The 27905-nt window shown below is 43.3% G+C and overlaps 1 protein-coding gene and 1 long non-coding RNA gene across 16 annotated transcripts in view; one reads left to right on the top strand and one right to left on the bottom strand.

The window, feature by feature from the left end:
* Positions 1-2900, top strand: part of LOC129460573 (uncharacterized) — a 17143-nt gene extending 14243 nt beyond the window's left edge. For both annotated transcript variants that reach the window (XR_010115283.1, XR_008650264.2), the window contains one exon: positions 1938-2900. This is a non-coding gene — a long non-coding RNA (uncharacterized lncRNA). The remainder of the gene's footprint in view (positions 1-1937) is intronic.
* On the bottom strand, positions 1263-27883 carry ZNF562 (zinc finger protein 562). 14 transcript variants are annotated; one of them, XM_063616047.1, is made up of 7 exons: positions 27788-27873; positions 17582-17693; positions 13575-13729; positions 12284-12372; positions 10916-11042; positions 9474-9580; positions 1263-6825 (listed from the first exon to the last, which is right to left on the bottom strand). In XM_063616047.1, exons 3-7 carry the CDS (start codon positions 13597-13599, stop codon positions 5896-5898), a joined length of 1278 nt encoding a protein of 425 aa, XP_063472117.1. In that variant the 5' UTR covers positions 13600-13729; positions 17582-17693; positions 27788-27873; the 3' UTR covers positions 1263-5895. The 14 variants fall into 14 exon arrangements, with proteins under 14 accessions (XP_063472117.1, XP_063472115.1, XP_063472116.1 ...); XM_063616045.1 differs by having other exon boundaries at positions 1263-6828; positions 27788-27872; XM_063616046.1 differs by lacking the exon at positions 17582-17693 and having other exon boundaries at positions 1263-6828; positions 13575-13676; positions 27788-27883.
* Between the last annotated feature and the right edge of the window lie 22 nt (positions 27884-27905).

Genomic DNA, 27905 nt, shown 5'->3' on the forward strand with positions numbered 1-27905 from the left:
TGGTCTCAAACTCCTGACCTCAGGTGATCCGCCTGCCTCAACCTCCCAAAGTGCTGTGATTTAAAGGCGTGAAGCACCGTGCCGAACCTAGTTGTCTTTTTTTTTTTTTTGAAACGGATTCTCCCTCTGCCGCCAGGCTGGAGTGCAGTGGTGCGATCTAGGCTCATTGAAACCTCCACTTCAGGGGTTCAAGAGATTCTCCTGCCTCAGCCTCCTGAGTAGCTGGGATTACAGGGGCACACAACCATGCCCAGCTAATTTTTATATTTTTAGTAAAGACGAGGTTTCAACATGTTGGCCAGGATGGTCTTGACCTCTTGACCTCGTAATCCACCTGCCTCAGCCTCCCAAAGTGGTGGGATTACAGGCATGAGCCACCATACCCAGCCTGATAACTATTTTTGGCGGGGGAGAGATGGGGTCTATGTTGCCGAGATTGATCTTGAACTCCTGGCCTCAAGGAATACTTCTGACTGAGCTTCCCAATGTGCTGGGATTAAAAGTGTGAGCCACTATGACCAGCCAGAAGAGATAATTTTAACTTTTTAAAATATTATGTAGTATTGGCCAGGCATGGTGGCTCACGCCTGTAATCCCAGTACTTTGGGAGTATGAGGCATGCGGATCACCTGAGGTCAGGAGTTTGAGACCAGCCTGGCCAACTTGACGAAACCGTCTCTACTAAAAATACAAAAATTAGCCAGGCAAGGTGGAGGCTGCCTGTAATCCCAGCTACTCGGGAGGCTGAGGCAGGAGAATCACTGAAACCCAGGAGGTGGAATTTGCAGTAAGTTAAGATCGCACCATTGCACTCCAGCCTGGGCAACGAGTGAAACGCCAACTCAAAAACAAAGAAACAAACCAAAAAAACGAAAATATCTTGTAGTATTTTAAAATAGAGATGTGGTCTCACTATGTTGCCCAGGCTGGTTTGAACTCCTTGGCTCAAGGGATCCTTTTGCCTCAGCCTCCAAAAGTGCTGGGATTACAGGCCTGAGCCACTATTCCCAGCCTAGATGATTCTTATAAATTAAGAATTTAGAAAAAGTAGGAACATGCCCCACTACAGTATATGACAGCCATTATATATAAATATCATTAAGGGACAATTTAAAAAATCACAATGTTATTCAAACATAGCTCCATAACATATTAGTAAAGGTAATCAAGTCTTTTTAAGTGATCCATTATGTCACAGTCGAGCTTATCCAGGAATACAAGGTTGATGTAACATTGGAAAAGCAATAAATACAAATACCACATTTATTTAATTTATTTATTTTTGACAGTCTCACTCTGTCACCCAGCATGGAGTGCAGTGGTGCAATCTCAGCTCAATGTAACCTCCACCTCCCGGGTTCAAGCAATTCTCCTGCTTCAGCCTCCCAAGTAGCTGGGATTACAGGTGCATGTCACCACACCCAGCTAATTTTTGTATTGTTAGTAGAGATGGGGTTTCACCATGTTGGCCGGGCTGGTCTCGAACTCGTGACCTCAAATGATCTGCCCATGCCCACCTCCCAGACTGCTGGGATTACAGGCATGACCCCCACACCCAGCCTGACCACATTTATTTTAGAAAAGCGCCCTTCCATGCATTCACTTCTTCAAGTTTTTTTTTGTTTTTTTTTTTTTTTTTGAGATGGGGTCTTGCCATGTTGCCTAAGCTGGTCTAGAACTCCTGGGCTCAGGCCATCCTCCCAAGTAGCTAAAACTATAGGCATGCATCACCACATCATTTCATTGAAGTATTTATTAGGTACCATCATGAGCTAGGTGCAGTTCTAGGTATTATCAGTAAATAAACATGATCATCACAGAGGATGCACAGGTAGTATTTAATAAATTCAAGAGGAATTCAGCCTCATAAATTATGAAATATTGGGAAATCATTCATCATGTAAAAACTGGATATAAAGAAAAAACTTTTCCTGCAGGACATTGTTGCGGGAAGTCAGGGACCCCAAACGGAGGGACCGGCTGAAGCCATGGCAGAAGAACGTGGATTTGAACATTTCATGGACATTCATTAGTTCCCCAAATTAATACTTTTATAATTTCTTATGCCTGTCTTTACTGCAATCTCCAAACATAAATTGTAAGATTTCATGGACACTTATCACTTCCCCAATCACTTCCCTTGTGATTTCCTATGCCTGTCTTTAATCTCTTAATCCTGTCAGCTGAGGAGGATGTATATTGCCTCAGGACCCTGTAATAATTGCATTAACTGCACAAATTGTACAGCACGTGTTTGAGCAATATGAAATCTGGGCACCTTGAAAAAAGAACAGGATTTAACAGCAATGTTTAGGAAACAAGACAGATAACCTTAAACTCTGACCGCCCGGTGAGCCGGGTGGAACAGAGCCATATTTCTCTTCTTTCACAAGCAAATGGGAGAAATATCACTGAATTCTTTTTCTCAGTGAGCAACATCCCTGAGAAAGAGAATGCACACCTGGGGGTGGGTCTCTGAACTGGCCCCCCGGGCATAGCCGTCTCTTATGGTCAAGACTGCAGGGGTGAAACAGACCCCAGTCTTCCATAGCGCTCCCAGGCTTATCAGGAAGAGGAAATTCCCGCCTAATAAATTTTGTTCAGACCGGTTGATCTCAAAACCCTGTCTCCTGATAAGATGTTATCAATGACAATGGTGCCCAAAACTTCATTAGCAATTTTAATTTCGCCTCCGTCCTGTGATCTCACCCTGCCTCCACTTGCCTTGTGATATTCTATTACCTTGTAAAGTACTTGATGTCTGTGACCCATACCTATTTGCACACTCCCTCCCCTTTTGAAAATCCCTAATAAAAACTAGCTGGATTTTGCGGCTTGGGGGGCATCACAGAAACTACCGACATGTGATGTCTCCTCCGGACGCACAGCTTTAAAATTTCTCTCTTTTGTACTCTGTCCCTTTATTTCTCAAGCTGGCCAACACTTAGGGAAAATAGAAAAGAACCTACATGAATATTGGGGCAGATTCCCTGATAGGACATAACTTTTTCAAAAAATAAAAAAGAAATAAAAACCTATAGCCAAGTCAATAAAACGGAGTGCATATCTCACCAGAACTGCAAAGACAAGTATGCTGGTATTACTACTTTTAGATGGTGTTGCACTGCAGGTTGAAATCAGTCCAGTAAAGCAAGAAAATATTTAGAGAGAGCCTCATCATTATATGAATTTTGGGGGTCATTGTACAGTCCAAAGTACTTAATATGATTCTTTTCTCTTTCCACATAGAGAATTAGATAATCTGTAAATAATGACTTAGTTTTCCACTTTAGGAGTTGGGTGTATATATATACATACACACACATATATATATACGTGTATATACGTATATACACGTATATACGTATATACGTACATATATACGTATATATATACATATAGTGACCCCCCAAATTTCATATGAAGCTCCAAACCCCAATGTGACTGTATGTGAAAAGAGAAGGGGGTGGGGAGGGGGGAGACGGACTGACCTATTTGTTGGTCTCCATCGTGTGAAGACATGAGGAAGTGGGCACTTACATGCCAGGAAGAGAGCTCTCACTAGAGGTTGACAATGCTGGCACTCTGATCTGACTTCCAGCCTCCAGATATGTGAGAATATAAATTTGTGTTTTGGGCCAGATACGGTGGCTCAGGCCTGTAATCCCAGCACTTTGAGAGGCCAAGGCAGGTGGATCACCTAAGGTCAGATCTGACCAACATGGAGATCAGCCTGACCAACATGGGGAAACCCTGTCTCTAATAAAAACACAAACTTAGCCAAGGTTTGTGGTGCATGCCAATAATCCCAGCTACTGAGGGTGAGGAAGGAGAATTGCTGGAACTCGGAGGCGGAGGTTGCAGTGAGCCAAGATCATCCCATTGCACTCCAGCCCAGGCAACAAGAGCGAAACTCCATCTCAAAAAAAAAAAAATTCTGTGTTTTTTACCTCATTGATTTAAAATTTAATTTGTAAGCCATTTGGTCTGTGGTATTCTGTTATGGTTGCCTGAGCTGACTAAGGCAGATTTTGGTACTGAGAAGTGAGGTACTGCAATTAAAAACAAACAAAAAAACTAAAAATGTTAAGCAGCTTTGAAACTGACAAATGAGTAGAGGCTGGAAAAATTCTGATGTGCAAGCTGGAAATAAGGTTGGTAAGGGTGATTCTGGTGAGATGTCATTGGGGAACAAGGAACATTCTATTGGGAAATGAAGAAAAGATAACCCTTGATATAAAGTGGTGAAAAACTTGGCAGAACTGTATTCTAGCACTTTGTGGAAGATAGAGCTTGAGAGAGATAAAACTCGGTATGTATCACTAAGATCTGTAATTAAAGTGTTAAAGGACACAGGAAGCTTCATTCTTCTTGACTGCTTACAGAAAAATGTGCTGGGAACAGGCCCCCCAAATCTGGCCATAAACAGGCCATAAGAAACTGGCCATAAACAAAATCTCTGCAGCACTGTGACATGTTCGTGATGGCTATGACACCCATGCTGGAGATTGCTGGTTTACCAGAATGAGGGCAAGGCACACCTGGCCCACCCAGGGCAGAAAACTGGAAAACTGCTCAAGGCATTCCTAAACCACAAACAATAGCATGAGTGATTTGTGCCTTAAGGACATGTTCCTGCTGCAGATAACAAGCCAGAGCCTGTCCCTTTCTTTCCCGTAAGGAATACTTTTAGCTAATCTATAATCTATAGAAGTAATGTTCATCACGGGCTTACTGTCAATAAATATGTGGGTCAAACTCTGTTCAAGCTCAGCTCTGAAGGCTGTCAGCCCCGATTCCCACTCTGCACTCTATTTCTGTGTCTTTGTCTTAATTCCTCTAGAGCGGCTGGGTTAGGGTCTCCACGACCCAGCTGGTCTCGGCAAAAATGCAAAAGAGGAAACCTGAACTGCAGAAGAAATTGTTAAGGAAAAAGGAACCAGAACTTGGAGATTTGGAAAATTCTCAGCCTATCCAAAATGCAAAAATTAGAAAACTTGTACTGAAGAGAATCCTCAAAGTGTGGCTGAACAATCATTTGATAAAGAGATCATGAGTGGGATTCATGGAGTATATCAGCCATCTTAACAGAAATGAGAAGAGAGACTGGATTATACCAGAAGAGACACTGCCACTTACGCTGTGCCACCTAAAATGGACAGAGAAGACAGAACAGGCAAGGTTGTCACACTTCTTATTTTACAAGAAGGGGACACAGAAATACTCAGCTGTGAAAGGGCATTGGCAGTTATGGATGGTTTCATTCCTGACATGCTCTGCAGGATCCATGGGAACAGAAGAGAACCTTGGAGGAGCATCTTTTTAACAATCCACCTCTGGGGCCTACATAATCTTGGCTTCTGGTAAATTTTGACATGAATGTGCCACACTGGCAGCCACTAACTAACGGGCTAGGATCAATCTGCATGATTTATCTCATGCAGAACTTGTTAATGCTAAGATCTTAGGAATCTAATCACCAAGGTGAGGCAGCCTGCAGTACTGACCTCACCATCCATGACCCTTCTTCACAGATGCCCAGACTCAGGCAACCATGAAGCTGTATTCAGAACCTGTAGGTTTAATTTCAGACCCTTAGGATGGCATCTAAGGCCAATCCATGAGCCATTATAACCTCCAAAAGGCATTTAGGACAAATCTGATGATCTTTGCACTGCCAATAATTAAAGATGGCAATGAATGGGCTAAATGGTAACAACACGCGTATCCTTACATTCATAGGATTTCTCCCCAGTGTGAATTCTTTCATACATACTTAGGCACGAGGAAACAGCAAATGCTTTCCCACATTCTTTACATACAAAGGGTTTCTGTCTGGTATGAGTTCACAGGTGGGGTGAGGAATACAGAAATTCTTTCCCACATATCTTGCATTTACCTTTCTCCACTGTGAGTTTTCAAATGTTTACTACGATGGGAAGAAGTAATGAAGGTCTTCCCACATTCAACACATTCATAAGGCTTCTCTCCTGTGTGAATTCTTCTATGTTGAGTAAGGGTTGAGGATCTATTGAAGGCTTTCCCACATTCCTTACACTGATAGGGTTTCTCTCCAGTGTGATTTCGTATGTGTATAGCAAGGCCCGTGTATTGAGTGAAGGCTTGGCCACATTCCTTACATTCATAGGGTTTTATTCCAGTGTGAGTTCTTACATGTTGAGTAAGGTGAGTTGATCTAGTGAAGGCTTTCCCACATTCCGTACATTTGTGTGGTTTTATTCCAGTGTGAATTTGAATGTGAACATTAAAGGATGAGGAATTTCTAAAGGATCTTCCACATTCTTTACATTCAAAGGACTTCTCTCCTTTATGAGTTTTTGCATGTGCAGAAAGTTGAGAAAAATTAGTGAAGGATTTCCCACAGTTCTTAGTCTTTTCGGATTTCTTTCCAGTATGAACTGTTACATACTGCTTTAGGTGTGAGGAAGGTGTGATGGCTCTCTCACATTCCTGAAATTCACAGAGTTTCTCTCCAATGTGGATTCCCATGTGATTATCAAGGCTTGCAAAATACTTAAAGCCTTTTCCACATTCCTTACATTTGTAGGGTTGTCTTCCATTGAGAATTTCAAGATGTACACCAAGGCCTGGAGTTAAGGTGAAGACTTTTCCACATGGATTAAATTTGGAAAGTTCCTGTGCAATAGAGGCTTCCTTGTGCACACTGAGGATGTCTTTTCCATAACAATTACCCTCAAAAGTGTTCCCTCCATTCTGAGCTCTCATGTGTGTCTTAAGGCAAAACTGTTCACTGAAGACCTCACCACAATTCTCACAGAGTTTCCATCCACTGTAGCTTCTTGTCTGCTGATGAGGGGATAAAGGATTTAAAACGTTTTCAGACATATTAAGAGATTTCACCCATCTGAACACAAAAACATTATTTTGATGACAATTATTTTACTTTTTAATGTTTAATTTTTTTTTTTGAGACAGAGTCTTGTTCTATCTCCCAGTCCACAGTGCAGTGGCACAATCTCTGCTAACTGCAACCTCCACCTCCCAGGTTCAAGTGATTCTCCTGCCTCAGCCTCCCAAGTAGCTGGAAATAACAGGTGTGCGCTACCACACCAGGGAATTTTTCTATTTCTTTGTAGACACGAGTTTTGCCAAGTTGCCCAGGCTGGTCTCAAACTCCTGAGTTCAGGTGAACTGCCTGCCTTGGCCTCCCAAAGTGGTAAGATTACAGGCGTGACCCGCCATGCACAGCATGTTTTACTTTTTTCAGAGCTGGGGTTTCACTCCATTGCCTGGTCTATAGTGCACTGCAGTGATCATGGCTCACTGTAACCACAAATGCCTGGCTGGGTTCAAGGGATCATCCTAGCTAAAAGCTGTGTAGCTAGGATGATAGGCATGCATCATCGTACCTGGCCAATCTTTTGATTGATTGATTGATTGATTGATTGATTTTATTTTTGAGATGGAGTCTCACTTTGGCTGGAGTGCAGTGTCACGATTTCAGCTCACTGCAACCTCCGCCTCCTGGGTTCAAGCAGTTCTTCTGCCTCAGCCTGCCGAGTAGCATGTACAACCAGATCCAGCTTTTTGTATTTTTACTACAGATGGGATTTCACCATGTTGGCCAGGGTGTTCTCAAACTCCTGACCTTCTCATCCACCTGCCTAGGCCTCCCAAAGTGCTGGAATTACAGGCGTGAGCCACCGCACCTGGCCTCAATTTACTTTTATAGAGACGGGGTCTTGGTATGTAGCCTAGGCTGGCCTCGAACTCTTCAAGAAACCCCGCCTCAGCCTCCCAAACTACTGGGATTACAGCCATGAGCTACCAAGTCAGACTACTTTGATAACTATAATTTTTACAATTTTTCTTCCATGGTTTCATTTCCTACCTTCTTGATTTCTTGCCAGAATTCTATGCCACTGGCTCTAATTGTTCAAAAAAAACAAAACCTGTCTCTTTTTGATTGTCAGGGTGGTTTGAGACAGGGTCTCACTGTCACCCAGGCTTGGTACCATGGCACAATCACAGCTCACTGTGGCCTTAAACACCCAGGCTCAAGCCATCATCCTCCCTTAGTCTCCCGAGGAGCTTGGATTACAGGTGCATGCCAATGTGCCCGGCTAATTTTTTATTTTTTTGTAGAGACAGGGTCTCCCTGTTGCCCAGGCTGGTCTTGATCTCCTAGACTCAAACAATTCTCCTGCCTCAGCTTCCCAAAGTGCTGGGATTACAGGTGTCAGCCATTGAACCCAGCCAAATTTTGCAGATTTTCATGAAACTGTTTAAATCATCAATGTCTAGTTACATATGTGGGAATATGTACTTTTGGGTATTTTGCAGTGACAAGTTATACAAGTATGGAACATCACAAAATTCATCACATTCAGACTATCTTTGCAGAGAACCTGCTCCCTCAAGGGTACAGGCTACTTCTCTCTCAAGTATCTCTCATTAGTGCTGTTTCTTTTTCACTGCCAACTCCACCTCCCGTGTTTAAGCAATTCTGCCTCAGCCTCCCATGTAACTGGGATTACAGGTGCCCACCACCAAGCCTGGCTAATTTTGTATTTTTAGTAGAGATAGAGTTTCACCATGTTGGTCAGGCTGGTCTCAAAGTGCTAACCTCAAGTGATCCACACACCTCGGCATCCCAAAGTGCTGGGATTACAGGACTCACTTTCTTTTTTTTTTTGAGACGGGGTCTCACTTGGTCGCCTAGGCTGGAATGCAGTGGTGCAGTGCTGGCTCACTCAGCAACCTTGGCCTCTGGGTAAGCAATTGTCCTGCCTAAGCCTCTCGAGTAACTAGGATAACAGGTGCCCACCACCACACACAGCTAATTTTGTATTTTTAGTAGAGACAGAGTTTTCACCATGTTGGCCAGGCCTGTCTCACCTGACCTCAAGTGATCCACCTATCTTTGCCTCCTAAAGTGTTAGGATTACAGGCATGAGCCACCACATCCAGCCTCTTTTTAAAATCAGAGATGGGATCTTGCTATACTGCCTAGGCTGGTCTTGAATTCCTGGGCTCAAATGATGCTCCCACCTCAGCCTCCCAAGTAGCTGGGATTACAGATGTAAACCACACCACTAACTGGGCTGATTTTTTAGAATGGAATTCTCAATCTTTTCTGAGAGGGGAAATTAAGAAATATCCCTCATGGCCTGGCACAGTGGCTCACGCCTGTAATCCCAGCACTTTGGGAGGTTGAGTCAGGTGGATCATGAGGTCAGGAGATGGAGACGATCCTGGCTAACACGGTGAAACCCTGTCTCTACTATAAATACAATAAATTAGCTGGGCATGGTGGCAGGTGCCTGTAGTCCCAGCTACTTGGGAGGCTGAGGCAAGAGAATCGCTTGAACCTGGGACTTGGAGGTTGTGGTGAGCTGAGATGGTGCCACTGCACTTCAGCCTGGCAGAGCAAGACTCCGTCTCAAAAAAAAAAAAAAGAAGAAAAAATAAATATCCCTCATGAATCTTACCATTTGTATCCCAGTGAATATCTGATTCTTCAAAAAACCCTGCTGAAGTGATGACCGTTTGATTCTAGGTTGTATTTCCCATTCTGAAGTTAAGCAGAAAAAGAAATCTAAGGGTTTAGAGAAGAAATGTGTTAGTTTAAAATGAGTCATTTGTCCTTGTTTTCAAATTAAACACAGTATGAAAATAAAAGCCACAGGCCAGGCACGGTGGCTCAAGCCTGTAATCCCAGGACTTTGGGAGGCTGAGGCGGGTGGATCATGAGGTCAGGAGATCAAGACCATCCTGACCAACATGGTGAAACCCTATCTCTACTAAAATACAAAAAAAAAAAAAAAAAAATTAGCCAGGCGTGTTGGCGTGTGCCCGTAGTCTCAGCTACTTGGGAGGCTGAGGCAGGGGAATCACTTGAACCCAAGAGGTGGAGGTTGCAGTGAACCGAAATCACACCACTGCACTCCAGCCTGGGCAACAGAATGAGACTCCATCTCAAAAAAAGAGAAAAAGAAAAAGAAAATAAAAGCAAGAGAACCTTGAGGATTTTGGTATGTCAAAAATTTGGCTATAAGGATGTGGGGCTTATTACACAACTGATGTGTTTAGATAGTTTATTACAAACTGCTTCTGTGAAAATTACAACTGATGGGGAACAGAAGAGAAGATTATCAGGAAAGGAAAGTAGGAAAGATCAGGATAAAGAGCATATATCAAAATGATAAACTTAACAAAAAAACAGAACAGCTTCGGGAAGCTGTGGCAGGAGAATGGAAAGAACCCAGGAGGCGGAGCTTGCAGTGAGCAGAGATCGCACCACTGCACCCCAGCCTGGGTGACAAGAGTGAGACTCTGTCTAAAAAAAAAAAAACACACACAACAAGTAGTTTTGTTTGACTAGACAGAAAATAAAAGTCAGAGATATCTGACATTCTGAGAAAAATAGCTTAAATCTTCTCAGGCAAATTGGATCTTTAAAAATCTTTTTATCTTTTTTTTTTGAGTCGAAGTCTCACTCTGTCACCCAGGCTGGAGTGCAGTGGCACAATCTTGGTTCACTGCAACCTCCGCCTCCTGGATTCAAGTGATTCTACTGCCTCAGCCTCCTGAGTAACTGGGACTACAGGTGTGTGCCACCATGCCTGGCTAATTTTTTTGCACTTTTAGTAGAGACAGGGTTTCACCGTGTTAGCCAGGCTGGTCTTGATTTCCTGACCTTGTGATCTGCCTGCCTCAGCCTTCCAAAGTGCTGGGATTACAGGTGTGAACCACTGTGACCGGCCTAGTCTTTATTTTTAGAATTTTTTTTTTTTTTAGAGATGAGGCTTCACAATGTTGCCAATGGGAGTATCAAACTCCCAGGCTCCAGCGATTCTCCCACCTCAGCCTCCCAAGTATCTGGGACTACAGGTGCAGGCCACCATGCCAAGCAAAGTGATGTTACTCTTACCCACAGAGGCCAGGTTCATGTAGTTCTCCAGCATCACATCTCTGTAGAGGTATTTCTGAGTTGTGTCCAGTAAAGCCCACTCCTCTGGGGTGAACTCCACAGCCACATCATCAAACGTCACTGAATCCTAAGTCATCAAACACATGCTGGTTTGAGCCAATGAACACTTCCACCAATATTCACTGGAGAATGAGGAATGGGGAACCTTATACTCACTTATACGTGGTTCTCAGGTCTCCCATGGTCTACTCCAGGGTTTAAAGTCTCAGGAGCTCTTGTGTCTAAACAATCAAGGTTGACCTCCTACAGGCATATGCCTTTAACAGCACTTTTTGTGTGTGTGTGTGTGTGTGTGTGTGTGTGACAGAGTTTTGCTCTTTTTGCCCAGGCTGGAGTGCAATGGCACGATCTCGGCTCACTGCAACCTCCACCTCCTAAGTTCAAGTGATTCTCATGCCTCAGCCTCCCAAGTAGATGGGATTACAGGCATCCAACACCACGCCCGGCTAAATTTTTGTATTTTTAGTAGAAATGGGGTTTCACCATGTTGGCCAGGATGGTCTCAAACTTCTGACCTCATGTGATCCACCCACCTCGGCCTCCCAAGGTGCTGGGATAATAGGCATGAGCCACCACACCCATCCAAACAGTACTTTTTAAAAATTTCTTAAAATCTTTTTTGTCTGATCTACTTATTTTTAATTTTCTAATATTTTTTTAAATTTTTATTTTTGATTAGAACAGTACTTCCTAAACATGAATTTTTATCTATCTAGCATCTATCTATCTATCCAATCTTTTTATTTATTTATTTATTTATATATAAAGACAGGGACCCACTGTGTCACCCAGGCACAATCACTGCTTACTGCAGCTTCGATCCCATGGGCTGAAGTGCTCCTCCACCCCAGCCTCCTGAGTAGCTGGAATTATAGGCATGAGCCACTGCACACTGCTTACATTATCTCAGCACAACCAGGCTAGGAGCTCTTTCTGTCCCATTGGTGTCTATGCAGCACACTCCTGAGCACACTTCAGATACCTGATAAATGGTGATGAGTGAATAAATTATTTGATAAAAGGACACTTTCATCTGCTTTATCATCTGTCACCCCACCCAGCGATGAAGAAAGATGCAGTTGGCACCAAGCTTAATTAGTAATTACCGAGTTACTGGGATGATTTTCAAGTTAACACTTCATGTATAGGAGACTTCATTCCCTGGGGAAATTCATCTGGGGACTCAGTCATTGAGTAAGACTTCATTTGCACTAAGAAAACTCTGGAGATGAGTCTGCCTAGAAGGAAATGTGTCTACCTATTGGATGTAAGTATGTCATTTTGTACAACAGTACATTTTCTGTTTACCTGGTAAGAATTTGACCGGTGGTCCTCCACCATCGTTCCTATCTTTGTCTTTTCTTCAAAAGGGCAGATTGGTTCCCTGGAAAAAAACCCTAGTGGAAAAGTAAGAAGGCATGAGAAGCCAGAGCTGCCCACATTCTCATGCCTAGAAGTCATTCCATCCTAGCTTGAAATTCCCATATGCTCCTGCACACTCGAGAAAACCGCACACACACAACACTTCCATGAAATGCCATAGTAGTCCTGCTGTGTCACCTAGACCCAGAAAAGCAGATGTGGGCTGAGCTGCCTGTTGTGTAAAGGGTGATAGTTTCATTTTTCAAGGAAACTTACACCCTGAAAAATGTGACTCTCTATCTGCCCATACTACTAACACTCATGAAGATTATGTAGCATTTCCTAAGGCACACAAACCAGGGCTGAATTCTAAAACAGCATTCTGGCTGGGCACAGTGGCTCATGCCTGTAATCCCAACATTTTGGGAGGCCAAGGCAGGCAAATCACTCGAGGTCAGGCATTCAAGACAGCCTGGCCAACATGGGAAAACCCCATCTCTACTAAAAAAAAAAAAAAAAAAAATTACAGGATGCTGAGGCAGAGAATTGCTTGAACCTGGGAAGTGGAGGTTGCAATGAGTCAAGATCATGCAACTGCACTTCAGCCTGGGTGACAGAGTGAGACTCCGTCTCAAAAAAATAAGATTAGCCAAACCTGGTGACGCATGCTTGTGTACTTGGGAAGCTGAGGCAAGAGAATTGCTTGAACCCAGGAGGCGGAGGTTGCAGTGAGCCGAGCTTACACCACTGCACTCCAGCCTGGGTGACACAGCAAGATTCTGTCTCAAAAAATAAACAAATAAAAATATAAATAAAATAAAACAGCATTCTCTGTCTCACTTGAATTCCTCCTAAAAGAACTAGCAGCAGCCTGGCGCAGTGGCTCACGCCTGTAATTCCAACACTCTGGGAGGCCGAGGTGGGCAAATCACCTGAGGTAGGGAGTTCAAGACCAGCCTGACCAACATGGAGAAACCCATCTCTACTAAAAATACAAAATTAGCCTGTGGTCCCAGTGACTAGGGCGGGTGAGGCAGCAGAATCACTTGAACCCAGGAGGTGGAATTTGCGGTGAGCTGAGATCGCACCATTGCACTCCAGCCTGGGCAATAAGAGCAAAACTTCATCTAAAAGAAAAAAAAAAGCAGCATGCCTGTTCAGGCCCAGCTCACTGGACTCTTATGTTGTGGAGGGCGACCTAAAGCAGAATCTCTGAAAAGGAGAAACAAGGACTTACCAAAGGACAAGTCAATGGCTGACATCCTCTGAAGCTGATTGCGAGATGTGCCTCAATGCTCTCTTTCTTGATGCCAAGATCGCCACAAGGCAGCTTATGAATCTAGGTGGATAGAGGCAATCTGCATTCCTCTTTGTACAGGGTTATCTGAGGTCCTGTTCATACCAATCATCAAACAACAAGCATCAAACATCAGTCATTGAACATTATGCATGAGCTTTCTCTCTGCAGGTGACAGATGTGAAGGCCACCGAAAACTGTATACTCAGTATCGCCACTAAGTAATGACAGTATTAATAACAGCAACTGACATTTACTGAGGACTAGTATGTCAGAAGTAGCTTTATATATACATGCTCACTTAATTATCATAACCATCCTTCCCAATAGCTATCATTACCTGTATCTATCTATGTATCTATCCATCTATCTATTTATTGAGATAAGGTCTCACTCTGTTGCCCAGGTTTAATAAGTACAATGGCACAATCATAGCTGTCTGTAGCCTAGACCTCCTGGGCTCAAGTGATCCTCCCACCTCAGCTTCCTGAATAGCTGGGACCACAGGTGTGCATCATCAAGCCTTATTATTATATTATTATTATTATTTTGAGACAGAGTCTCACTCTGTTGCCGAGGCTGAAGTGCAGTGGTATGATCTTGACTCACTGCAACCTCCACCTCCTGTGTTCAAGCGATTATCAGGCCTCAGCCTCCAGAGTAGCTGGGATTACAGGTATGCACCACCACGCCTGGCTAATTTTTATATTTTTAGTAAGGATGGGGTTGGTCAGGCGCGGTGGCTCATGCCTGTAATCCCAACACTTTGGGAGGCCAAGGCGGGTGGATAACGAGGTTAGGAGTTCGAGACCAGCCTGGCCATCACAATGAAACCCCATCTCTACTAAAAATAGAAAAAATTAACTGGATGTGGTGGTGGGCGCCTGTAATCCCAGCTACTCAGGAGGCTGAGGCAGGAGAATCGCTTGACCCCGGGAGGTGGAAGTTGCAGTGAGCCGAGATTGTGCCAATGCACTCCAGCTCAGGCAACAGTGTGAGACTCCATCTCAAACAACAACAACAAAAAAGAAATGTGTAAGGATGGGGTTTCACCATATTGGCCAGGCTGGTCTCGAACTTTCAGCCCCCAAAGTGGCTGGGACTACAGGTGCACACCACTGGATCTAATTTTTCGCATTTTTAGTAGAAACAAGGTTTCACCAGGTTGCCCAGGCTGGTCTCAAACTCCTGGGCTCAAACAATCCTCCCGCCTTGGCCTCCCAAAGTGCTGGGATAATAAGCATGAGCCACCATGCCTGGCCCATTACCTCTATTTAATACTGAAAAGAACCTACATTCAAATAATCCTAGTAATTGGTCTGATATTTGACCCTAGAGCCTGATCTCCTGTATATGCTGTTACCCCCCAGTATGACAAGAAGACAGTCCAGACCTGCACAGAACAGCTCAGTAGTCACTAGCCACATGTGTTATTGATAACTTCATTGTGTACCTAAGATGACTGAAGAACAGAATTTAAAATATTCAAAAAAAGGCCAGGCACGGTGGCTCACACTTGTAATCTCTACTTTGGGAGGCTGAGGCAGGCAGATCACCTGAGGTCAGGAGTTCAAGACCAGCCTGGCCAACATGGCAAAACCCTGTCTCTACTAAAAGTACAAAAATTAGCCGGGCATGGTGGCACATGACTGTAATCCCAGCTACTCAGGAGGCTGAGGCAGGAGAACTGCTTGATCCCAGGAGGCAGGGGTTGCAGTGAGCCAAGATCATGCCACTGCACTGTAGCCAGGAAGACAGAGCGAGACTCCATCTCAAAAAAAAAAAAAAGAGAAAGAAAATGTAGACAATAGGCTGGGCGAAGTGGCTCACGCCTGTAATCCCAGCACTCTGGGAGTGCCAAGGCAGGCAGATCACAAGGTTAGGAGATCGAGACCATCCTGGCTAACGCGGTGAAACCCCGTCTCTACTAAAATATAAAAAATTAGCCAGGCATGGTGGTGGGCGCCTGTAGTCCCAGCTCCTCGGGAGGCTGAAACAGGAGAATGGCGTGAACTTGAGGTCAGGAGTTCAAGACCAGCCTAGCCCATATGGTGAAACCTCATCTCTACTAAAAATAGAAAACTTAGCCACTCGTGGTGGCACACGCTGTAGTCCCACCTACTCAGGAGGCTAAGGCAGGAGAATCACTCGAACCCGGGAGGTGCCCGCCTTGGCCTCCCAAGGTGCTGGGATTACAGATGTGAGCCACTGCACCTGGCCAGCTGTTGTTCTAAATGTAGTATCTTTACTGAAAAGAATGAACACAACAGTTGGCACTTGGTATACAACTAATGTAGATAATGGCCTTATCTCTATGCCAATTTGAAAAAACAGCCAGAATTGGCCGGGCGTGGTGGCTCACACCTGTAATCCCAGCACTTTGGGAGGCTGAGGTGGGCGGATCACGAGGTCAGGAGATCGAGACCATCTGGCTAACGCAGTGAAACCTCATCTCTACTAAAAATACAAAAAAAAAAAAAAAATTAGCCAGGCATGGTGGCAGGCGCCTATAGTCCCAGGTACTCGGGAGGCTGAGGCAGGAGAATGGCGTGAACCCAGGAGGTGGAGCTTGCAGTAAGCGAGATTGCGCCACTGCACTCCAGCCTGGGTGACAGAGTGAGACTCCATCTCAAAAAAAAAAAAAAAAGGAAAAAGAAAAAAGAAAAGAAACAGCCAGAATCACTCCACACCATTGCCTCCAGACTGCATAAATTTTCCTTCCTGTTCACTTCCAAAATATAGTCCTCAAGGGTCCTGACATTCCCAAAATCATCACACTGGTTGACTGTGTAGATAGTTTTTTTTTTTTTTTTTTGAGACGGAGTCTTGCTCTTATCGCCCAGGCTAGACTGCAGTAGCACGATCTCCACCACTGTAGCTATTGTTCTTTTTTTTTCTTTTTTTTTTTTTGAGACAGAGTCTCGCTCTGTCTCCCAGGCTGGAGTGCAGTGGCGCGATCTCGGCTCACTGCAGCCGCCGCCGCCGCCTCCCAGTTTCAAGCAATTTTCCTGCCTCAGCCTCTCGAGTAGCTGGGACTACAGGACTCCAGAGTAGCTGGGACTCCCTAGTTCAAGTGATTCTTCTGCCACAGCCTCCCAAGTAGCTGGGATTACAGGTGCCCGCCACCATTCCCAGCTAATTTTTTTTTTGTATTTTTAGTAGAGATGGGGTTTCACAATGACGGCCAGGCTGGTCTTGAACTCCTGACCTCAGGTGATCTGCCCACCTCGGCCTCCCAAAGTGCTGAGATTACAGGTGTGAGCCACCACACCTGGCCTATGAATTTGTTTGTTTGTTTGTTTGTTTGTTTTTAAGACGGAGTTTCACTCTTGTTGCCCAGCCAGGAGTGCAATGGTGTGATCTCGGCTCACTGCAACCTCCGCCTCTTGGTTCAAGCTATTCTCCTGCCTCAGCCTCCCGAGTAGCTGGGATTACAGGCATACATCACCACACCTGGCTAATTTTTGTGTTTTTAGTAGAGACTGGGTTTCTCCATGTTGGTCTGGCTGGTCTCAAACTCCTGACCACAGGTGGTCCACCCACCCCAGCCTACAAAAGTGCTGGAATTATAGTTCACTTGTTTTAATGTTCCTTAAAGTTTAATTTTCCCCAAGGAGGGACTGCACATTTTGGGTTGGATTTATTATCAGTACTTATAAAAACTATTAAGTTATGGTTAAGTTGTTCCACCACTGGCCAGTGGACTGTCTTCAAGATGGCTCCTTTGCTTTTGACAAGACCCTAACAGTCACTGATTGTTTTCATACAGGGTATGTGTTCCAACATTATCTTGTACATTTCTTGCACAGTTTAGCTTATGGATGTAATCATATATGTGATCTGAGGACTTTTGGGTTTCTGCCGTTTTTGAAAAGTTTCTCAGGGCTGGATGCGGTAGCTCACACCTATAATCCCAACACTTTGGGAGGCTGATGCAGGTGGATCACCTGAGGGCAGAAGTTCGAGACCAGCCGGGCACGGTGGCTCACGCCTGTAATCCCAGCACTCTGGGAGGCCAAGGTGGGTGGATCACGAGGTCCAGCCTGGGCGACAGAGACTCTGTCACAAAAAAAGAAAAGAAAAGAAAAGAAAATCTCTCAAATACCACCGTTTATATAACATATTTCTATATATGCACACATGTGCTTTATAAAACAGCTCTAGGCCAGGAGTAGACTGTAATCCCAGCACTTTGGGAGGCCAAGGCAGGTGGATCACCTGAGGTCAGGAGTTTGAGACCAGCCTGACCAACATGGTGAAACCCTGTCTCTACTGAAAATACAAACATTAGTCGGGTGTGGTGGCACACGCCTGAAGTCCCAGCTATTCAGGATACTGAGGTTGAAGAATCGCTCGAATCTGGGAGGTGGAGGTTGCAGTGAGCCAAGATTGTGCCACTGCACTCCAGCCTGGGGACAGAGCAAGACTCTGTCTTAAAAAAAAAAGTAGTTTCTGGGGCTACAAAGAAGTGAAAAAAACTCCAAGGAGATGGTAAGAGAATCAAATTTCCATATCCACAACACCCTTCTCCTTAATCCAGCACCAAGAATGTGGAAAATTTCTACCAATTCAGTTTCTACACTGGAAAAAACTGAGATCAAGGTGGACAACCACCTTCTCCACCATCCTGGGTTCCCTGGTAAAAGATCAGTCCTTCCCTGTCTCAACCCACAGGAAGCACCACAAGAGCCTGAAGGGAGAAATACCCTGAGGACATCCAGGGACGAAGAGGGGAGGCAGGACTACCATCCCCAGCCCTGGGAGCACCATACTGTAGGGGTATGCTACACAGGTCCCCTGGGCAGAACACACAGGAGCCTCCCCACATTGCTGGAATATGCCCTTTAGGACTCCCCAATTCTGGATGGGCAGTATTCTTGACTGTTTGCTAGAGCAGAGGCAAACATGGGTTTAAGATTTCATCTAGTGCTGAAAAGGAGGCAGTGACCTAGGGAAATTTTAAAGAAAGGAAATCATTTCGGGAGGCCAACACAGGCGGATGGCTTGAGCTCAGGAGTTCAAGACCTGCCTGGGAAACACGATGAAAACCCATCTCTACTAAAAAGTACGAAAAGTAGCCAGGTGTGATGGCATGCACCTCACCTACTTAGGAGACAGAGGTGGGAGAATTGCTTCAGCATGGGAGGTAGAGGCTGCAGTAAGCCATGATCACACCACTGCACTCCAGGCTAGGTGACAGAGAGAGACCTTGTCTTAAAAAAAAAAAAAATCAAAAGAATTTAAGAGGCTGGGTGCTATGGCTCACGCCTATAGTCCCAACACTTTGGGAGGCTGAGGCAGGTGGATCACCTGAGGTCAGGAGTTCAAGACCAGCCTGACCAACATGGAGAAACACCATCTCTACTAAAAATACAAAATTAGCTAGACATGGTGGTGCATGCCTGTAATCCCACTACTCGGGAGGCTGAGGCAGGAGAATCGCTTGAACCCGGGAAGCAGAGGTAGTGGTGAGCCGAGATCATGCTATTGCACTCCAGCCTGGGCAACAAGAATAAAGCTCCGTCTCAAAAAAAAAAAAAAAAATTACACAATGGAACATTGTTTTGGTTTTGGTATGCTGACAAACCAAAATCTATGGGATAAAAGCAGTACTAAGGGAGAATTTTACAGCAGTAAACACGTACATCAAAAAAGTAGAAAAATTTAAAATAAACCTAATGATACCCCTTAAGATACTAGAAAAGCAAAAACAAACCAGATTCAAAATTAGTAGAACAAAAGAATAAAGACCAGAGCCAAAATAAACAAAATTGAAAATAAAAAACAATACAGAAGATCAATAAAACATAAAGTTGATTACTTGAAAAGATAAACAAAATTAACCTTCGGCTAGACTAAGGGAAAAAAAAATGACCCAAATAAAATAAAAAATGAAAAAGAAAACAGAACAGAAATTACAGAAATACAACCAATCATTAGAAACTATTATGAAAAACTATATGCCAACAAACTGAAAAGCCTGGAAGAAATGGACAAATTCTTGGGCGCATACAACCTACCAAGACTGAACCATGAAGAAACAGAAAAAATCAACAAACCAATAACAAGATTGAAGTGATAACAAAATGAATCCCATCAAAGAAAAGCCCAGGACCTGATGACTTCACTGCTAAATCCTACCAAAAACTTAAAGAACGAATACCAATACTACTTGAACTCCTCAAACAAAATTGAAGAGGAGAGAATATTTCCAAACTTAGTCTACAAGGTGAGCATTATTCTCGTATCAAAATCAGACAAGAGAACAACAACAACAACAAAATTACAGGCCAGTATCACTGATGAACATACCTGCAAAAATTCTCACCGAAATATTAGCAAACCAAATTCAACACATTAAGAAAATCATTCACCACAATCAAGTGAAATTCATCCTAGAAATACAACGATGGTTCAACATATGCAAATCAATAAATGTGATGTACCAAATTAACAGAACCAAGAATAAAAACCGTATGAGATTTCCACAGATGCCGAAACACCATTCGATAAAACTCAATATCCCTTTTTTACAAAAGTCCCCAACAAACTGTGTATAGAATGAATATACCTCAAAATAATAAAGGCCATATATGATACACCCACATCCAACATCATACCGAACAGGGAAAAATTGAAAGTCTTTCCTCTGAGATCTTGAACAGAACAAGGATGTCCACTTTTACCACTTTTATTCAACATAATACTATAAGTTCTGACCAGAGCAATTAGGCAAGAGAAACAAATAAAGGGCATCTCAACTAAAAAAGAAGTCAAATTACCCTTGTTTGCCAATGACGTGACCTTTTTCTCTTTAGAAACAGGGTCTCCCTCTGTTGCCCAGGCTGGAATGCAGTTGTGATCACAGCTCACTGCAGCCCTGATCTCCTGGGCTCAAGCGATACTCCTGCCTCAGCCTCCCGAGTAGCCAGAACCACAGGCATGTGTGACAATGATAACTTTTTTTTTTTTTTTAGAGACTAGGGGCAGAGGGGCCCTCAGTATATTACCCAGGCTGGCCTTGAACTCCTGATTTCAAGTGATCCTCTTGCTTTGGCCTCCTAAAATGCTGGGATTACAGGCATGAGCCACCATGCTCAGCTGACATAATCTTATATTTAGAAAAACCTAAAGACTCCACCAAAAACCTGTTAGAACTGATAAACGAATTCAGTAAACGTTCAGGACACAAAATCAACATACAAATATCAGTTGCATTTATATATGCCAACGGTGAACAATCTGAAAAAGAAATTAAGGAAGTAATCACATTTACAATAGCTGCAAAGACTATAAAATGCCAGCACCAGGCATGATGACTCACAATTGTAATCCCAGAATTTTGGGAGGCTGAGGTGGGAGGATTGCTTAAGCCCAACAGTTCAAGACCAGCCTGGGCAACGTGGCATGGCTCAGTCTCTATTAAAAAAAATTAGCCAGGCATGATGGCACACACTTGTAGTCCTGGCTACTCAAAAGAGGCTGAGACAGGAGGATTCCTTGAGCCCAGGAGTTCAAGGCTGCTGCATGAGCTACAACTGCACCACTGTACTTCAGCCTGGGCAACAAAGTGAGACCCCACTTCAGAAAAAAAGAGAAAAGAAAAAGTAACCAAAAGATTGAAGGAACTATACAAGGAAAACTATAAAACACTGATGAAACAAACTGTAGAGGATACAGGAAAAAAATGGAAAGATATTCCATGCTCATGGATTAGAAGAATATTGTTAAAATGACAATACCACCCAAAGCAATTTACAATTAAGAGCAACCCTTATCAAAATAGCAATGACATTCATCACAAAAATAGAAAAAAATCCTAAAATTTATATGCAACCACAAAAGACTTCAAACAGACAAAGAAATACTGACCAAAAAGAACAAAGCTGGAATCATCACACTGCCTGACTTAAAAATGTAGTACAAAGCTATCATAACCAAATCAGCATGGTACTGACATAAAGAAAAAAACACATAGATCAATGGAAGAGAACAGAGAACCTAAACACAAATCTACACATTTACAGACAGCTCATTTTCAACAAAGGCACCAAAAGCATACAATGGGAAAATAACAGTCTTTTCAATAAATGCTGCTGGGAAAACTGGATAACCATATGCAGAATAGAACTAGATGCCATCTCTCAGCATAAAAAAAATAAAGTCAAAACAGATTAAAGACTTACATCTAACACCTGAAACTATAAAACTAGTAGAGGAAGACACTGGGGAAACAATCCAAGACACTGGTCTGGGTAAAGATTTCTTGGGAAGACCTCAAAAGCACAGGCAACAAGAGCAAAAATAAACATATGAGATTACATCAAGCTAAAAAGCTTCTCCACAGCAAAAGAAACAATCAACAAAGTGAAGAGACAATCTACAGTATGGGAGAAAATATTTACAAACTATCCACCTGGGATTAATAATCAGAATATATAAGGAACTCAAATTTGATAACAAAAAAATCCAATAAAAAATTGGCAAAAGGTCAGAATAGATGTTTCTCAAAAAAAAAAGACATACGAATGGCCAACAGGTATACAAAAAACTGCTCAACATCACTAATCATCAGAGAAATACAAATCACACATAACCACAATGAGATATCATCTCACCTCATTTAGAGTGGCTTTTATAAAAAAGACAGGGAATAACAAATGCTGATGAGGATGTGGTGAAAAGATAATCCTTGTATGCAGTTGGTGGGAATATAAATTAGTACAGCCACTGTAGAGAACAATATTCAGGTGTCATGGCTCATGCCTGTAATCCCAAAACTTGAGGCTGCGGTGGGAGATCACTTGAGCCCAGGAGTTCCAGACCAGTCTGGGCAACACAGCAAGACCTGTCTGTACACACATGCACACACAAAACCTGTCTGAACCTGGCAAGACCTGTGTGCGTGCGTGCGCACACACACACACACACACACACACACAACCAGTCAGGGACAGTGGCTCATGCCTGTAATCCCAGCTTTTTAGGAGGCCAAGAGACAGGCAGATCACTTGAGGTCAGGAGTTTGAGACCAGCCTGGTCAACATGGTGAAACTCTGTCTCTACTGAAAATACAAAAATTAGCTGGGCATGGTGGTGTGCACTTGTAGTCCCAGCTACTCCGGAGGCTGAGGTAGGAGAATTGCTTGAACCCGGGAGGTGGACGTTGCAGTGAACCAAGATCGTGCCACTGCACTCCAGCCTGAGTGACAGAGTGAGACTCTGTCTCAAAAAATCAAAAAAACAAAACAAAAAAACTTAGCCAGGTGTATTAGTGGAGGCCTCTAGTCCTGGCTACTCAGGAAGCTGAGCTGGGAGGATCACCTGAGCCCAGGAAGTCAAGGCTGCAGTGAGCCATGATTATGCCATGGCACTCTAGCCTGGGTGACACAGCAAGACTATCTCAAAAAAAAAAAAAAAAAAAGCCAGTATGGGGGTTTCTCAAAAAATTAAAAATAGAACTACCATATGATCTGGAATCCCATTGGGTATACATCCAAAAGAAAGGAAATCAATATATTTGAAAAGATATATATACACTCCCTTGTTTACCACAGCACTACTCATAATAGCCAAAATACAGAATCAACCTAAGTGTCCAACAATGAAAGGATGAATAAAGAAAATATGGTATATATAGACAGTGGATTATTATTCAGCCGTAAAGAAAAATGGAATTCTGTCATTTGCAGCAACTGGATAGAACTGGAGGTCATCATGGAAGAAAAATAAGCCAAGCACAGCAGACAAATACCCCATATTCTCACATGTGGGAGTTAAAAAGTGGATCTCATGAGCATAGAGTACGGATTGGTGGTTACTAGAGGCCAGAAGGGTAGGAAGGAAACGGAGATAAAGAGAGGTTGATTAGGCTGAGGTGGCTCATGCCTGTAATCCTAGCACTTTGGGAGGCCAAGGCGGGTGGATCACCTGAGATCAGGAGTTCGAGACCAACCTGTCCAATATGGTAAAACCCCGTCTCTACTAAAACTACAAAAATTAGCCGGGTGTGGTGGTGCACCCCTTAATCCTAGCTACTCGGGAGGCTGAGGCAGGAGAATCACTTGAACTCAGGAGAAGGCAGAGGTTGCAGTGAGCCAAGATCATGCCACTGCATTCCAGCCTGGGTGACGGCGAAACTCCATCTCTCAAAAAAAAAAAAAAAAAGAGGTTGATTCAGGGGTAAAATATACAGTTAGAAGAAATAAGAACTGGTGTTCAATAGATCAGTAGGGTGACTACACTTTATATGCATCTATTATGCATTTCAACACGGCTAAGAGAATAACTTGATGTTCCTACAATAAAGAAAAGATAAATATTTAAGGTGACAGATATGCTACTTACTCTGATTATGTGAATGTATCAAATTATCACATGTACTCTGAAAATATGTTCATCTATTGTGAATCAAAAAAAATTTTCTGGATTGTAAAATAGGGAGTGGGAGATTCTGGGGCTTGTCTGGATCACGTAAAGACATCCCTGCAAGATGTCACTCCAAGTTACTGCACCTAATACCACCTACCACTAATAAGGAGCAATGGGCCATGATTATGCCATTGCTCTCTAGCCTCGGTGATCCACAAGACTTTGTCTTAAAAAAAAGAAAAAAAAGCCAGTATGGAAATTTCTTAAAACTACCATCCGTAGACCTCTTGAATTTTGGAGGCAACTATACATTTGCATGTACTTTAACACCCCACACAGTTACGTGTAAGGATTCTAGTTTCAACTGTAGACAAGAGCAATTTCAGACTGCAGTGCAAGCTTCCCAAGCACTTGGTCCACCTGATCCAGCAGACCCAGTGATACTCAACATGTCCATGTTAAATGGCATGTTATTTATTGGAAGCCTCTGGCATGCACCAACAGAAGATGTAGAGTACAGCCCTCCGGTATGGCAGAGTCAATTCATGCCCTCTTGTGCAGATTAACTGTTTTTCTTTTGAGAAACAGGTTGTGGTTTGCCACTAGCACATGACAGAGAATGAACAACTAGTCATGGGACATGAAGTAACTAAGGCAGAACTGAGTAATTTGAGACTTTCTGGTCCCCAAAGCATGAAGTACATACTGTCACCCATTATCAAACAACGGTTGTCAGCTTCTCCTCTGGACCCAAATCCAAGTTTGTAGGAAATCGCATGAAATAAAGGAATATCTACACACACCATGAGAATCCAATCAGAAATATCTGATTGTACGACTTTCTAAGAGAATAAGTGTGACTCTCTGAAAGTCAATTTAACAGACAATAATAACTGTTATAGGCAAAAAGACACTGAAGACACTAACAATTGCAATGCAAAAATCTTGAATGGATCTTAGATCCAAAAACACCCAAGAGCATACGTTGAATCAATGAGGAGAATTTTAGTTATTACGCAAAGTAGATATTAGATGACATTATTATTTTTTATTTAAGTGAAATACTAGTATTGTGGTTTTAGTATGACAATGCCTTTTTTTAGGAGGTGCATTACGAAGTATTTAAAGGTCAAGCATCACGTGTACAATTTATGCTCAATTTACACTCAAATTGTTCACCATAAGATTTACCTGAAGAGAAAGAAAAAAAATGCTAAAAAAAATTAGGTAAATCTACTAGACTGGGTGTGTTAGATGTTCAAGTTTTCCTTAGGATCAACTTTTTCAGAAAAAAAATGTACAAACTACACTTAGTCCAAACACGCTCTTAATAATAAGATAAATTGTACAGATACTAGATATTTTATTACACTGATACTAGAATAATATTCTGATTTTAATAGTAAATAATTCTAGTGTCAGTGTAATAAAGCCTCCATCCTTTCTTCCTGGTTCCTGGAGGCCCCTGTTTTGAAGCTCTCTGTGGGGAAGTACAGACCTAAGAAATTCAGATGAAGAGAATAGTTGAGTATTATTGCCTTTCTTTCTTTTTTTTTTTTGAGACAGTTTCACTCTTGTCGCCCAGGCTGGAGTGCAGTGGCGCAATCTCGGCTCAATGCAACCTCCACCTCCCAGGTTAAAGTGATTCTCCTGCGTCAGCGTCCGGAGTAGCTGTGTAAGATACAATATATTTCTCTGAATTTCTCTTCAAAAGTTCAGCCTATTAACTTCCTTGTTCTTTGTTCTCAAACTCAACTTTCCTGTTCTCCATGCCTCCTTGCCTCTAGTTACTGTAAACAAACTTCCCATCAGCTCTAATCAATAACACATCTGTTCCCTTGGCTACCCATTCTGCAGCTATTCCACTCTTTTAAACTGCACATCCCACCATCGTGACTCACACATCCCCCTACTCTTCCTTTTTTGGGGAAAATATTCACAGATAGCCAATAGGGTCAGTTTAGATTCTGTGGTCTGACTCTAACCCACCGGGGAGTGACACAGAGGTAGGGACCCAGGGTTAAAAATAAAAATCCCTTCCCCTCCCTATTCAGTGTACTCTCACCATCACTCCATCCGCGAGACTCACCCTTCTATAGAAATAAATTGCATTGCTGAGAAAACTTTTGCCTGAGTGCTAGTTCCACTTTGCAGCACCAAGCGTTTTATTTTTTTATCTCCAACAGCTGGGATTACAGGAGCCCACCACCAAGCCTGGCTAATTTTTGTATTTTTAGTAGAGACAGGGTTTTACCATGTTGGCTAGGCTAGTCTCGAACTCCTGACCTCAGGTGATCCACCTGCCTCTGCCTCCCAAAGTGCTGGGATTACAGGTGTGAGCCAGAGCATCTGGCCTGGCTTTCTTAAGTAGAAAGGCTTGCAGCTGGTAACAATCAGAAAAAAAATAATCTGCAAGAAAATAAAAATAAAAAACTAACGGCTTAGTCTACACGTGTTCGTATTTACATACAAAAACGGGCACACCCTGAACAACTATATGTTTTTTCCATTTGAATGTAATGTGTCAAAAATAAGTGGTGGGTGAATCACTTGAGGTCAGGAGTTCGAGACCAGCCTGGCCAACATGGTGAAACCCCATCTCTACCAAAAATATAAAAAATTAGAAAGGTGTGGTGGTCCACGCCTGGAATCCCAGCTACTCAGGAGGCTGAGGCAGGTGACTCATGTTATAAATAAAGTTTTTGTGCCACAAAAAAAAATAGCACTCGAACATAACATTTTCTTTTCTCAGCAAGGCAATTTACTTCTATAGAAGGGCGTGCCCTCACAGATGGAGCAACGGTGAGCATACACCAGGACAAGGGAGAGGAAGGGGTTCTTATTTTTGAGGAAAGTGGCCCCTGCCACTGTGTCCTTCCCCGATGGCTAGGGTTAGACCCCACAGGCTAAACTAATTCCGATTGGCTAATTTAAAGAGAGTGATGGGGTGAGTGGTTTGGTGGGGAAAATGGTTATAACAGAGCAGGAAATTGGAACGAGTCAGGGTGGAGTAAGTAATTGAAGTAAGTCTGGGTGGAGCAGGTAATCAGAATGACTCAGGGTGGAGCAGGTGATCGAAAAAGGTTGCTTTACAGAGAAGTTTAAAAGTAGAAGGCAAAGAATTAAACATACTGACCTATTGATTCTTTAAAAAGAAATTTAAAACTCATATCTAACAATCACTTGAACCCGGGAGGTGAAAGTTGCAGTGAGCCAACATCGTGCCACTGTACTCTAGTGTGTGTGACAGAGTAAGACTCCAAATCAAAAAAAAAAAAAAAAAAAGTAAAGGACATCAAGACAACGCCAGATTCTCAGATGAGACATTTTTTAGCAAATAAATGGAAGTCACAGCCCTCTTGAAACCATTTTTCTGCCGGTGCTCACCAGGAACATGCCGGAAGAGATAGGTTCCAGACGAGGGAGAATGTGGGGCCACAGCCAACCTCACCAGAACGGCAGAAATCCTTTTCCTTTCGGAAAGAAAAAAACTCAGAAAAGTTGCTTTCCAAGCTTTTCAAGATAGGAGCACAGCGGATGAAAGTACTCAAGAAAACACCCAGCGGAGGCGGGACAAACACACTTCCCAACGCGGCTCCCGACGGGGACAGACGGAGTGTGCGGCCTCTCGGAAGTGGCCAGAGGCCGCACCAGGAGGACGGACAGCCCCTGGAAAAGCGAGTGAAACGAGGCGGATCTGAGAGGCTCCTGGGCGACCACGCCCAATCCTTCCTTTGCCGCCCCCCTGCTATCTCCTGGCCCCTCAAGCAGGTGGAACTCACCACAGCCGGGGTGGACTCCACCACAATAAAGGTGAAATGGCACTGACCACGCAGAGCCACAGCCGGTAAAGATGGCGGTAGGACGCTGACGTCACTTCCGCTCCGAGCCTCCGGCCGG

This window comes from Symphalangus syndactylus, chromosome 13 (assembly GCF_028878055.3).
Source record: "Symphalangus syndactylus isolate Jambi chromosome 13, NHGRI_mSymSyn1-v2.1_pri, whole genome shotgun sequence".
Lineage (NCBI taxonomy): Eukaryota > Metazoa > Chordata > Mammalia > Primates > Hylobatidae > Symphalangus > Symphalangus syndactylus.

Excerpts from the sequence above, each read along its gene's own strand:
- ZNF562 (XM_063616046.1), bottom strand. The coding sequence starts at position 13,599 with ATGTCAGCCATTGACTTGTCCTTTG. Across the intron at positions 11,043-12,283 it reads ACCGGTCAAATTCTTACCAG|GATTCAGTGACGTTTGATGA; the intron begins GTAAACAGAAAA and ends TTGATGACTTAG. Across the intron at positions 6,829-9,473 it reads TATTCACTGGGATACAAATG|CAGACAAGAAGCTACAGTGG; the intron begins GTAAGATTCATG and ends TCCCCTCATCAG.